The 14,701-nt window shown below is 43.4% G+C and overlaps 1 protein-coding gene across 1 annotated transcript in view; it reads right to left on the bottom strand.

The window, feature by feature from the left end:
• LOC145345623 (dynein axonemal heavy chain 8-like) overlaps window positions 1–14,701 on the bottom strand; it is a 1,557,438-nt gene that overhangs the window by 932,999 nt on the left and 609,738 nt on the right. Inside the window, exon 28 of the mRNA XM_080193457.1 lies at window positions 11,829–11,891. Within this exon, the coding sequence (XP_080049583.1) occupies window positions 11,829–11,891 (63 nt within the window). The remainder of the gene's footprint in view (window positions 1–11,828; window positions 11,892–14,701) is intronic.

Genomic DNA, 14,701 nt, shown 5'->3' with positions numbered 1-14,701 from the left:
GTAAGGGAAGAGGCCGAGGATGTCCCAATAATAGAGGGAGTGGGGGTGTGAGTATAGTTGGTGGCATTATGGCAAATAGGGTCCAGGTGAAGGCTGGGATGAAAGCACTTTATCTGAATGCACGAAGCATTCGGAATAAAGTGGATGAGTTGGTGGTGCAGATCGACACAAATGGATACGATCTGGTGGCCATTACAGAGACGTGGCTGCAGGGTGACAGGGACTGGGAGCTGAATGTACAGGGCTATCAAGTGTTTAGGAAGGATAGGCAGGAGGGAAAAGGGAGGGGTGTAGCTCTGCTGATTAAGGATAGCATCATGGTGGTAGCAAGGGATGATATTGGAGCCAAGGAGCAGAGGGTGGAATCGTTGTGGGTGGAGATTAGGAACCGCAAAGGGAGGAAGACGCTGGTGGGCGTCGTCTATAGGCCCCCGAATAATGATCTGGAGGTGGGGCGGGCTGTTAACGCGCAAATAAGTGCAGCGTGCAGGAATGGGACGGCCGTAGTTATGGGGGATTTCAATCTGCATATTGATTGGTCGACCCATGTTGGACGCGGGGGGGCTCGAGGAAGAGTTCTTGGAATACTGCCGGGATAGTTTCCTCGAACAGTGTGTGTTGGAGCCGACGAGGGAGCGAGCTATCTTGGATCTGGTGCTATGTAATGAGGCGGGTAGAATTAGGGACCTTGTGGTGAAGGATCCTCTTGGGGAGAGTGATCATTGTATGGTGGAGTTTCTAGTGCAGATGGAGGAGGAGAAAGTGGGTTCCCGGACACGCGTCCTTTGTTTGAATAGAGGGGAGTACGGTAGGATGAGAGAAGAATTGGCGAATGTGGACTGGGGGAGCGCGTTGGAGGGAGGGTCTGTTGAGGAGCAGTGGAGGATCTTTAAGGAGATCTTTCTTGGCGCTCAGCAGAAATTTATTCCGATGGTCAAAAAGGATAGTAGGAGGAGAGGTAATAAGCCGTGGATAACGAAGGAGGTGAAGGAAAGTGTTAAACTAAAAGCGGAGGAATTTAGAGTAGCTAAGAGTAGTGGGCGAGAAGAGGATTGGGAGAGGTTTAAATGTCAACAAAGATTGATAAAGAAGTTGATAAAGAAGGGTAGGAGAAACTATGAAGCTGGGCTAGCGCTTAATATAAAAAAGGATAGCAAGAGTTTTTATAAATATATAAAAAGGAAGAGGCTGGCTAGGGTGAATGTTGGTCCTTTAGAGGATGAGAAAGGGGACCTAGTGGTAGGGGATGGGGATATGGCTAAGGTATTGAATAACTTTTTTGTTTCTGTCTTCACAGAGGAGGACGTGAATAATTTGCCGGGTGTTAGCGATGGAAAGGTGGTAGGACTGGAGGGTCTTAATGACATTACTGTTACTAGAGAGGCAGTGCTCGACAGACTGGAGGGGCTGATTGTGGACAAGTCCCCAGGACCGGATGGAATGCATCCGAGGGTTCTGAAAGAAATGGCGGAGGTGATAGTGGATGCCTTGGTGGTTATTTTCCAGACGTCGCTGGATTCCGGGGAAGTGCCGGATGATTGGAAAACGGCTAATGTTACGCCATTGTTTAAGAAGGGTGCCAGGCAAAAGGCGGGGAATTATAGGCCGGTTAGTTTAACGTCTGTGGTAGGTAAAATGTTAGAATCTGTCATTAAGGAGGAAATTGCGAGGCATCTTGAAGGGAATTGCTTGATAGAGCAGACGCAGCACGGTTTCATGAAAGGGAAGTCGTGTCTGACAAATTTACTGGAGTTCTATGAGGATGTGTCTAGGGCGGTGGATAGAGGAGAGCCGGTGGATGTGGTCTTTCTAGATTTTCAGAAGGCATTTGACAAAGTACCTCACAAGAGGTTATTGCAGAAGGTCGAGGGACATGGAGTTGGGGGTAGGGTGTTAGCGTGGATAGAGGATTGGTTGTCAAATAGAAGGCAGAGAGTGGGGTCAACGGGTGCTATTCGGATTGGCGGATGGTGACTAGTGGAGTGCCCCAGGGGTCGGTGCTGGGGCCTCAGCTTTTTACCATTTATATAGGTGATCTGGAGGAGGGAACCGAGTGTAGGGTGTCGAAATTTGCTGATGACACCAAGATTGGGGAGGCCGCAGCTGGAGTACTGTGTGCAGTTTTGGGCGCCGCGCCTGCGCAAAGATATTTTGGCCTTGGAGGGAGTGCAGAGGAGGTTTACTAGGCTGATACCGGAGTTGAGGGGGTTGAGCTATGAGGAGAGGCTGAATAAACTGGGCTTGTACTCGTTAGAGTTTAGAAGAATGAGGGGAGATCTTATTGAGACATATAAGATGATGAATGGGATGGATAGGATAGAGGTGGAAAGACTCTTCCCGCTCAAAAAAGACAGTAGGCCTTGGGGGCACAGCCTCAAGATAAAAGGGGGGCGGTTTAGAACGGAGTTGAGGAGGAACTTCTTCACTCAAAGGGTGGTGAATCTCTGGAATTCTCTGCCCGTTGAAGTGGTGGAGGCTGCCTCGCTAAATATTTTTAAGACGCAGGTTGATGGGTTTTTGATAAGAGAGGGGATTAAGGGTTATGGGGAGAGGGCGGGAAAGTGGAACTGAGCAGCGACAGATCAGCCATGATCTTATTGAATGGCGGGGCAGGCTCGAAGGGCTAGATGGCCTACTCCTGCTCCTATTTCTTATGTTCTTATGTTCCCATGCTTTTTCCTGCAGACCTTCTTAAACAAAGTCACATTTGCCACCCTCCAATCTTCAGGCACCTCACTTGTGACTATTGATGATTCAAATACCTCTGCTAGGGGATCCATAATTTTCTCCCTAGCCTTCCACATTATCCTGGGAAACACTTCATTGGGTCCTGGGGATCTATCTCCCTTGATGCTCTTTAAGACTTGCAGCACCTCTTTCCCTACAATATGTACACTCCTCAAGATATCAATCTTTATTTCCCCAAGTACCCTAACATCCATTGTTGATTTCTGTTTGGGTCCTTCTGTTAAGGACCAGATGAGAAACTCCAAGGTATGTTATGAACTTAACCGAGATGCCATCGATTTTTGATTTCACCATTAGTGTGAGCATTCTGTGTTTTTTTGACCCACTAGGAAGTTTTTATCAGAACAAACTTTATTTAATAACACAGTTAAAATATAACTATAAGAATTAGAAAAACAGTTACCAATGTAAATACTTAAAACAGGACAAGGTATAATTTTTGGTTGCCAGCTATTTCTATTAGTTCCAATTTAAACACTATCTCCAGAGATTCCTCTTCAGAATCAGTTAGCAAGACACACAGGCTTATGTGAATTCCTTGTTCTTCAGCCTATTAACCCTCCTGGACCAAGATAAGGGGAGACACCTGTCTCCTGACACTCAGACAGCAGCCTCCAGGGGGAAACCTGTCATCACACAGCCGAACTCCCATGAGAGTAAAAAATAGTAACATTTATTGATTAGTCACAAGTAGTCTTACAATAACGTTGCAATGAACTTACTGTGAAAACCCTGTAGTCACCACACTCTGGCACCTGTTCAGTACACTGAAGGAGAATCTAGTACAGCCAATGCACCTAACCAGCACATCTTTTGGAGGAGACCGGAGCACCTGGAGGAAACCCACGCAGACAAAGGGAAAACATGCTGATTTTGCATAGACAGTGACCCAAGCCAGGAATTGAACCTGGGTCCCTAGCACTGTTAGGCAGCAGTGCCAGCCACTGTGCTACGGTGCCACACTGTGAGAGAGGGGAAGAAAACACCTCTTGCCTTTTGTAGACGCCTGGAGAGAGGTATCTAATTTCTAGCAGGTCCCCAGACTTCCATTTCCAGGTAATTTCCATAAATTTGGAACAAATTTCAAATCAGTCAACTTTTCTTGCAACTGTCTCCACACCTGCTCACTTTCTTTATTCACATCATTGTCCAGTAACTGGTTGTCCTCCGCATTACCATAGAACCATAGAAAATTACAGTTCAGAAACAGGCCTTCTGGCCCTTCTTGTCTGTGCTGAACGATTTTTTGCCTCATCCCACTGACCTGCACTTGAACCATATCCCTCCACACACCTCTCATCCATGAACCCGTCCAAGTTTTTCTTAAATGCTAAAAGTGACCCCGCATTTACCACTTTATCCAGCAGCTCATTCCACACTCCCAACACTCTCTGCGTGAAGAAGCCCCCCCCAATATTCCATTTAAACTTTTGTCCTTTCACCCTTAACCCATGCCCTCTCATTTTTTTCTCCCCTAGCCTCAGTGGAAAAAGCCTGCTTGCATTCACTCTATCTATACCCATCTTATACACCTCTATCAAATCTCCCCTCATTCTTCTATGCTCCAGGGAATAAAGTCCTAACCTGTTCAATCTCTCTCTGTAACTCAGCTTCTCAAGTCCCGGCAACATCCTTGTGAACCTTCCCTGCATTCTTTCAGCCTTATTTACATCCTTCCTGTAACTAGGTGACTAAAACTGTACACAATACTCTAAATTGGCCTCACCAATGCCTTATATAACCTTACCATAACACTCCAACTTTTATACTTACATAAATCGATACTCCGATTTATAAAGGCCAACGTACCAAAAGCACTCTTTACAATCCTATCCACTTGTGATGTCACTTTTAGGGAATTCTGTACCTGTATTCCTAGATCCCTCTGTTCAACTGCACTCTTTAGAGTCCTACCATTTAATCTGTACGTTCTACTTTGGTTTGTCCTTCCAAAGTGCAATACCTCACACATCTGCATTAAATTCCATTTGCCATTTTTCAGCCCATTTTTCTAGTCGGTCCAAGTCCCTCTGCAAGCTTTGAAACCTTCCTCACTGTCCACCACACCTCCAATCTTTATATCATCAGCAAATTTGCTGATCCAATTTACCACATTATCATCCAGATCATTGATGTCGATGACAAACAACAATGGACCCAACAACAATCCCTGCGGCACTCCACTAGTCACAGACCTCCACTCAGAGAAGCAATCCTCCTCAACCACTCTCTGGCTCCTTCCACTGAGCCAGTGTCTAATCCAATTTACAACCTCCCCATCTATACCTAGCGACTGAACCTTCCTAAGTAACCTCCCATGAGGGACCTTATCAAAGACCTTGCTGAAATCCAGGTAGACAACATCCGTCGCCTTCCCTTCATCCACTTTCCTGGTGACCTCCTCGAAAAACTCTAATAGATTGGTCAAACATGACCTACCATGCACAAAGCCATGTTGACTCTCCCTAATAAGTCCCTGTCTATCCAAATATTTGTAGTTCCTATCCCTTATCACACCTTCCAATAACTTGCCAACCACTGACTTCAAACTTACTAGTCTGTAATTTCCCGGATTTCTTTTGGAACCTTTTTTGAACAACGGAACAACATGAGCCTCCCCCATGAATATTGACATTTTAAATATGTCTGCCAGGACCCCTGCAAGTTCAACACTAGCCTCCCTCAAGGTCCGCGGGAATACCCTGTCCGGTCCTGGTGATTTATCCACTCTGATTTGCCTCAAGACAGCCAGCACCTCCTCCTGTTTAATCTGTAAAGATTCCATGACCTCGTTACCTGTTTGCCCAATTTCTGTAGACTCCATGCCCATTTCGTCAGTAAATACAGATGCAAAAAACCCATTTGGTATCTCTCCCATCTCTTTTGGTTCCATACACAGTCTACCACTCTGGTCTTCAAGAGGACCAATTTTATCCCTCACTATCCTTTTGCTCCTAACATACCTATAGAAGCTCTTTGGATTTTCCTTCACTCTGTCTGCCAAAGCAACGTCATGCTTTCTTTTAGCCCTCCTGATTTCCCTGTTAAGTAGCTACTTGCACTTTTTATACTCCTCGAGCATCTGATTTGTTCCTTGCTGCCTGTACATTACATACAACTCTCTCTTCCTCTTAATCAGTGTTACAATCTCCCTCAAGAGCCAAGGTTCCTTATCCCCTTATCCTGTAAAGTGTTTTTTTACAAGTAGTTTTACATGTTTGATCGAGACTTTCGGCTGCTGAAGCTCAGACCAAGCAAACATCAGTTTCTCCTTCCGAACCCGTGCTAACCTGAATGGATTAAGTCTATACAAATTTTGCTCAATTGGAACAGCATTTCCTACATCTACCTCATGCATAATTATTTTAGTACTTCCCATTTGTTTCCACAGATCTCTACATATGATTATAATAACTCTTTCAGGTCACTCTGATTTTCCCCAGTTCCACCAGCAATTGATAGGAACCACAAGTGATCCCGCTGGTGTGGACATCTACCAGCAGGGGCAGGAACTTTAGTAAGCCCGGACAACTGAGTCCTGGGTTTACAAAAGAGGTGCAGGGCAGCTTCTGCATGTGATAATAAGCCTTGTGCTGTTTCCTGGCGAGAGGCTGATTAAACTATAAATAAATGGACCAGGGAAATTGCGACCGGGTTGTCTTCCCCACCACCCCAATGCCGCTTAAATTTCCCACCCCTTGTGCTTCTCAAGCAGTCTCAGAATGCAGTCTCAGAATGCTGATGCACCAAGTTCTTTTTGTTTAAGTGGTCCTCTTACCTCATGACTAAAAATTAATTCAAACTGACTGATTTTGGTTGATTCATAAAGTGAATGCCGAATTACAAGAAGTGCAAGTGGATTTCCCAATCAATCCTCTGAATAACCTTGACTATAAGCCAGCAGCATGGTTTGTTGCCACTGTTCTAATTCTCCCTGCGATTCCAGATTGTACGCAGTTGATCTAAATTGTTTTATCCCTGAGCTATCCATAATTTTCTTAATAATTTTGATGTAAAATTTGATCCTTGATCTGATTGTATTTCTGTGGGCAATCCATATCTAGTAAAAACTTGAAGTAATTCCTCTGCAATCCTTTTAGCTGTATTATTACTTAACAGAATGGCCTCTGGAATTCGAGTGGACACATCCATTCTGGTTAACAAATACTGATTTCTACTTTTCATTTTATGGACTGATCACACAGAATCAGGATCATCATAAACGGTTTCTCAAATGCTGGAGTGGGTATTAAGGGTGCTGGTTTTATTACCATTTGAGGTTTTCTTGTCAAATGACATATGTGACACGTCCAGCAAGATTCAACCTCATCTTTATGTAGTCCAGGCCAATAAAAATGTTTTCGTATATTTACTGGAGTTTTCCTTATTCCTAAATGATCTCCGATTCAGACACGACTCACAACATACTTTGGGAGGCAAGGGATGAGATTACAGAGCCTTTAGCTTTGATCTTTGGGTCCTCACTGTCCACGGGGATTGTGCCAGAGGACTGGAGAGTGGCGAATTTTGTTCCTCTCTTCAGGAAAGGAAATAGGAATGACCCTGGTAATTATAGGCCAGTTAGTCTTACTTTGGTGGTCGGTAAATTAATGGAAAGGGTCCTGAGAGATAGGATTTACGACCATTTGGGAAGATAGAATGTAGAACATAGAACCCTACGGTGCAGAAACAGGCCCTTCGGCCCATCAAGTCTGCACCGACCACAATCCCACCCTGGCCCTATCCCCATATCCCTACACATTTACTCGCAAATCCCTCTAACTTACACATCCCAAGACACTAAGGGGCAATTTTAGCATGGTCAATCAACCTAACCTGCACATCTTTGGACTGTGGGAGAAAACTAGAGCACCTGAAGGAAACCCACGCAGACACGAGGAGAATGTGCAAACTCCACACCAATGTCTTGTACAACTTCAACAAGGTGTCCCAACTCCTGTATTCAATGTTCCGACCGATGAAACAAAGCATGCCAAATGCCTTCTTCACCGCTCTATCCACCTGTGACTCCACTTTCAAAGCACTATGAACATGAACCCCAAGATTTCTTTGTTCTGTAACTCTCCCCAGTGCCCTACGATTAACTGAGTAAGTCCTGCCCTGGTTCAATCTACCAAAATGCATTGTCTCACCTTTGTCTAAATAAAACTTCATTTGCCATTCATCAGCCAACTGGCCCAATTGATCAAGATCCTGCTGCAATTGGAGATAACCTTCCTCACTGTCCACCATGCCACCAATCTTGATGTCATCTGCAAATTTACCAACGATGCCCCCTATATTCTCATCCAAATCATTAATATCAATGACAAATAACAGTGGGCCCAGCGCAATTTCTTCCCTAGCCTCCCACAACTTCCTGGGATGTACTTCATCAGGTCCCGGGGATTTATCTACCTTGATGTGCTCTAAGATTTCCAGCACCTCCTTCTCCATAATATATACGCTCCTCAAGACATCACTATTTATTTTCCCAAGTTCCGTAACATCCATGCTTTTCTCAACGGTAAATACTGATGAGAAATATTCATTTAAGATCTCACCCATTTCTTGTGGATCACACATCAATGTCCTTGATGATCCTTAAGAGGCCCTACTCTCTCCCTTGTTACTCTTTTGCCCTTTATGTATTTGTGAAGCTCTTTGGATTCTCCTTTACCCTATCTGCCAAAACAATTTCATGCTCCCTTTTTGCCCTCCTGATTTTTCTCTTAACTCTACTCCTATGCCCACTATACTCTTCAAGAAATTCACTTGATCCTAGCTGCTTATGCATGTCATGTGCCTCTTTCTTCTTCTTGACCAGGGCCTCAATATCCCGAGTCATCCAGGATTCCCGACTTCTGCCAGCCTTACCCTCCACTCTAAGAGGAATGTGTTTACCTTGAACCCTGGTTAACACACTTTTGAAAGCATGCCACTTACCAGACATCCCCTTGCCTTCTCACAGACTCCCCCAATTAACTTTTGAAAGTTCATGCCTGATACCATCAAAATTGACCTTGCCCCAGTTTAGAATTTTAACTTTTGGGACATTCTCCAAAGCTATCTTAAAACTAATAGATTTATGGTCACTGGTCCCAAAGTGATCCCTCACTAACATTTCTGTCACCAGCACTTCCTTATTTCCCAAGAGGAGGTCAAGTTTTGCCCCCTGTCTAGTCGGGCCATCCACATATTGAACGAGAAATTCCTCCCGAATACACTCAACAAATTTCTCTCAATCCAACCCTTTAATACTATGGCTGTCCCAGTCAACGTTGGGAAAATTAAAACCTCTGACTATTGTCACCCTATTTTTCTGGGAACATATCTGTAATCTCCTAACATATTTGCTCCTCAATTTCCCGCTGACTATTTGGGATATTACAATCCTATCAAAGTGATTTTCCCCCTTCTTATTTCTCAGTCCTATCCATATAGATTCAGTGGCTGAACCCTCAGATATATCCCCTCTCAGTACAGCCGTGATGCTTTCCCTGATCAAAAGTGCAACTCCCCCTCCTCTCTTATCTCCTGTTACATTTTCCTATAGCTCTGTACCCTGGAACTTTAAGCTGCCAGCCCTGTCTCTCCTTTAGCCATGTTTCAGTAATTGCTATAATATCCCAGTCCCACGTATCCATCAATGTCCTAAGTTCATCTGCCTTGCCCGTCAGGCCTCTTGCATTGAAATAAATGTAGTTCAATCTGAACTTCCCTTGCTCTCTGTCTTGCTTTTGCCTGATCTGTCTGGTACTAGGACTATTGACATTACACTGCTTTTACTAATTAATGTGGTCTCTTTAACTTCTGTGCTGTCCTCAAACTTCTTTTCTGTCTCCTTATTGCTCTGGATCCCACCCCCCTGCCAAACAAGTTTAAACCTCCTGAGTGGCTCTTGCAAATCTCCCTGCCAAGATGTTCGTCCCCCTCCAGTTCAGATGTAACCCATGCCTCTTGAACAGGTCAGCCCTTCCCCAGAAAAGATCCCAATGATCAAAAATCTAAATCTCTGCTCCCTGCACCAGCTCTCAAGCCAGGCATTCATCTGCCTAATTTTCCTATTCCTACTCTCACTAGCATGTGGCACTGGTAATAGTCCTGAAATTACTACCTTCGAGGTCCTGCATGTTAGCCTTCTGCTTAACTCTCTATATTCACATTTCAGGGCCTCATCCCTTTTCCTACCTATGTAATTGGTACCAATATGTACAACAACCTCTGGGTACTCACCCTCCCCCCTTAAGGATGTCCTGCAATCGCTCAGAGACATTCTTGACCCTGCCACCAGGGGGGCAACACACCATCCTGGAGTCTCGTTTGCAGCCACAGAAATGCCTGTCTGTGCCTCTAACTCATGAGTCCCCTATTACTACTGCTCGCTTGCTCTTTGCCCGACCCTGTCCCAGAGTAGAACCGGCTGTGGTGTCACAGGCCTGGCTGCTGCTGGTATCTACCTCTGACAGGCTATCACCCTCAACAACGTCCAAAATGGTATACCTGTTTGAAACGGGAATAGACACAGGGGATTCCTGCACTACCTGTTTGCCTCTCCTGGTAGTCACCCATCTACCTGTCTGAACTTCTGGTGTGACAACCTCCCTGTAACTAGTGTCTACCACACTCTCTGCCTCCTATATGCTCCACAGTGCATCCACCTGCCACTCCAACCAAACAATGCAGTTTGTGAAGAGTTGTTAATGGATGCATTTCCTGCAGACAAAGTTGTCAGAGAGACAAGATTGTTCCCTAAGTGCCCACACCTGGCAGGAGGAACATTGCACCGCCCTGGCTGCCATATTGTCCTTTTGCAGATAAAAGTATAAAAGAGCTGCATTAAATATTCAGAAACTGGTTTTAAATCAATTTAAATACAATTAGCAGGCCCAGACTGAAATCTCCTGGTCCTATATTCCCTCTTGCTCACGAGGGGTATTTCATTCCAGCGGGGTTTAAAGTAGATCCCCACTTGCAGGGAGCTGGCAGCCCAACCACACAGGAGTGAAGAGGGGGCAATTGAGACCTCTCCAGAGGCTCAGGCACTGGGGGTGGGTGCCCCCTGGACACTGCCACTTTGGCAAAGTCCCAATGTCCAGGGGTATTTGACATTACCCATCGGGTATGGGGCAATGCCAAGGAAATGAGGCTGAATGGATCTTGGCCAGTGATTGATCTGGCTAGCTATCGGAAAGCCAGCAGACAGGGGCTACAGCGCATGCAATGATTTTGTTGCTGACAGATTGGTGAGCATGCAACGGCCCACTCAGCGTTATGCTGCTGGCCTCTTTGCAGGGATAGGCACCACCCACAGCAGTTCGATGGGATTTACACTGAGGCAATTTGCAATGCACAGAGTGTGGGAGATTCTTTTAAAACTCCCACAAAGAAAAAACATGATTTACTCCAGTTTTTACAGAATTCAACACTTAGAATTTTTTTGAGAGAATTGCCAATTTGGGAGAATTTCTTTACTATCTTCCATGATAGCTCTTTTGGCTTTACCACCTGGAAATCTTTTAATTTTCCCAGTTTCTACCACTCCAAGTATGATTATATTGACCCGCTAGAAAACTTCTATCGATACAAACTTTATGTAACAACACAATTAAAGTGTAACTAAAGGAATTAGCATCTCTTTTACCAATTAAAATAATTAAACATGACAAGGTATAATTCTTAACTGCTAGCTATCTCTTTCAGTTCCAATTTAAGCATAATCCGTCCACATAAGCACTAAACTCCTCTTCAGAATCAGCAAGACATACAGACTTACATAAATTTCCAGTTCTCCAGCCTTTTAATCCCTCTGGACCAGGATACAGGGAGACACCTGTCTTCTGTCTCTTGGGCAACAGCCTCCAGAGGAAGACATGTCATCATACAGCTGATCACCCATGGAAAGAGAGGGAGAAAACATTTGCCTTTTGCAGATCTCTGGAAAGGGTACCTATTTTCTAGCAGGTTCCCAGACTTCAATTTCCAGAAAGCCAGAGAAAAGAAATTGAGCTACTGTTGTTTTCAAATTCAAACTGCAACTGTCTGCTTTATTTTCTCTCAGTAAGACTAGCTCCACTCACTCATGGTTTTCTTCTTTCCAATCAACCTAATGAAATCTTCCTCAGAAACCTCAGAGGACAACTCTAGGAATAACAATAATGCATTAGCCCAGATTGAAACAAACATCCCAATAGTTAAGGGGAAAGCATTATCACATTCGATTTGAGAAAAAACACTCAGTCCCTTTCCCCTAACTTGTCCAGATAATCCTGCACATTCTTCCTTTCAGATAATAATGTTTTGATTTACCTTGCCTCCAAACACACTCTCAAGCAATGCATTTCAAATCCCAACCATTCAGTGTGTGAAAAATGTTTTCCAAATGTCACTGCTGCTTCTTCAGCCAATTACCTTAAGTTTGTATCCTCTTTTTTTTGATCCTTCCATCAATGGGAACAGCTTTTCCCATCTGTTCTATCTAGACTCCTTATGATTTGAATTGTAACTCCTCTCAGGATTCTTTTCTCCAAGGAACTTATTCATCCTTCGAAACATTCTCTTAAGTTAAGCTTTTATAAGCAGTAATCGCCAGGAAGACTTAGAAATTCTCATTTTTGTTTAAGAAGGGCTGCAGGGAAAAAACCTGGGAATTACAGGCCAGTGAGCCTAACATCTTTAAGTGGGTAGGTTGTTCGAAGGTCTTCTGAGAGGTAGGATCTTCAGGCATTTAGAGAGGCAAGGACTGATTAGGGACAGTCAGCATGGCTTTGTGAGTGGAAAATCATGTCTTACATATTTAATTGAGTTTTTTGAAGGGATAACCAAGGAGGTAGATGAGGGCAGTGCAGTTGATGTGTACATGGACTCTAGAAGGCCTTTGACAAGTCACCACATGGTAGGTTGTTGCATAAAATTAAAACTCACAGGATCCAGGATGAGGTAGCCAAATTGATACAAGGTTTGCTTGATAACAGAAGACAGAGGGTGATTGTAGAGGATTGATTTTCAAATTGGAGGCTGTGGCCAGAGGTGTGCCTCAGGGGTCAATGCCGGGTCCTCTATTATTTGTCATTTATATTAATAATTTGGATGAGAACTTAAGAGTAATTATTAATAAGTTTGCAGATAGCACCAAGATTGGTGGAATGGTGGAAAGTGAAGAAGGTTATCTAGGATTGCAATGGGATCTTGATCAAATGAATGTCAGATGGAGTTTAATTTAAATAAATGTGAGGCGATGTATTTTGGTAGATCGAACCAGAGCTGAACTTACTTAACTAATGTTAGGGTGTTAGGGAGTGTTATAGAACAAAGAGATCTAGGGGTGCAGGTTCATAACTCCTTGAAAGTGGAGACACAAGGGATGGACAGGGTGGTGAAGAAGACATTCGGCGTTCTTGGTTTCATGGTCAGAACATTAAATACAGGAGTTGAGACATTTTGTTGAAGTTGTACAAGAAGTTGTAAGGACACACTTAGAATACTGCGTACGTTATAGAAAGGATATTATTAAACAAGAAAGAGTGCAGAAAAGATTTACTAGGATGCTACCGGGACTTGATAGTTTGAGTTGAAGGGAGAGGCTGGATAGACTTGTACTCTTTTCTCTGGAGCGTAGGAGGCTAAGAGGTGAACCTATAGAGGTCTATAAAATAATGAGGGGTATAGATCAGCAAGAGAGTCAATATCTTTTCCAAAAATAGGGGCATCTAAAACTAGAAGCGATAGGTTTAAGGTGAGAGGGGAGAGATACAAAAGGGTCCAGAGGGGCATTTTTTTCCACACAGAGGGTGGAGAGTGTCTGGAACAAGCTGCCAGAGGTAGTAGTAGAGGCAGATACAATTTTGTCTTTTAAAAAGCATTTAGAAAGTTACATGGGTAAGATGGATATGGAGGGATAGGGACCAACCGCAAACAATTGGGACTACCTTAGTGGTTAAAAAAAGGGCAGTGTGGACAAGTTGAGCCAAAAGGCCTGCTTCCATGCTGTAAACCTCTATGACTCTATGACCTCCAGTAGACATACAGACAAATATATGGTAATATCCCCTAATGGAAAATAAAACGACAGGAGAAATTTGCAAATTTGGTCCATGTCAAAGTTCATGCATGGACAGGTACATGAGGGCTGCTCTCTGCCTTTGTCTCCCTGTGAAATTTTAGGCCATCATTTTTTTTGGATTTCTGGATGTTATTAAAAATGTAATGCGTGCAAAAAATTCCCCTCAATATTCGCCCAAATCTATGTCATTCTATAACTTTGTCTTTGTATTGCCTATCAGATCTTATCTATTAATTTGTAATTGCATTATCAGTTCATCTGTTTTGTTTTGAATGTTGTGTGCTTTTAGAAATGGAGCCTTTGGTTTTGTCCTATCTTTGTAGCATCGAGTCTTACTTGTCAATTTACTGTTAAATTTGTACTCTCAATCCCTTCCTGCGATGCTCTGTTTAACATTTCACATAATAGTACTTTCGTGTTTTGCCTTGTCTCTATTCTTTGGTATGCTATATGCTCCAAAATGTTATCCCTTGCTCCACTGTTAATTTCAAAAAATTCTATAGTTATGTGGAGCTAATTCAGGTCAGAAACTCCAAAGTGCTTTATGAAATCTTCCTGGATCATAGATTTTGCACTTAAAATTTGGCTTGGATATGCAAGAGATGCTTCACTTCATGTATGATTCAACTGACCCACTAAGGAGTTTTCATCAAACAAATTTTATTTCAGAATACAGTTAATATTTATAGAAAGAAAATTAGCAATAATTTTTACCAATTACAAACAAAAAATACAACCACGATATTGTATAACCCTTAACAGCTGAACAATGTTTAACAAAACAAATCCCATAAACAAGATCCTTGACACAGTTTTAACAGAGCAAAATACAAATGCTTACATGATGCTGGAACATTGTCTTTTGGGTGGAGAACTGAAATTTTACTGCCA

Source organism: Carcharhinus amblyrhynchos, chromosome 7, assembly GCF_965287045.1.
Source record: "Carcharhinus amblyrhynchos chromosome 7, sCarAmb.v2.hapA, whole genome shotgun sequence".
NCBI lineage: Eukaryota > Metazoa > Chordata > Chondrichthyes > Carcharhiniformes > Carcharhinidae > Carcharhinus > Carcharhinus amblyrhynchos.
Note: the sequence above shows the minus strand (reverse complement) of the source record. Positions and strands in the feature narration are given on the sequence as shown.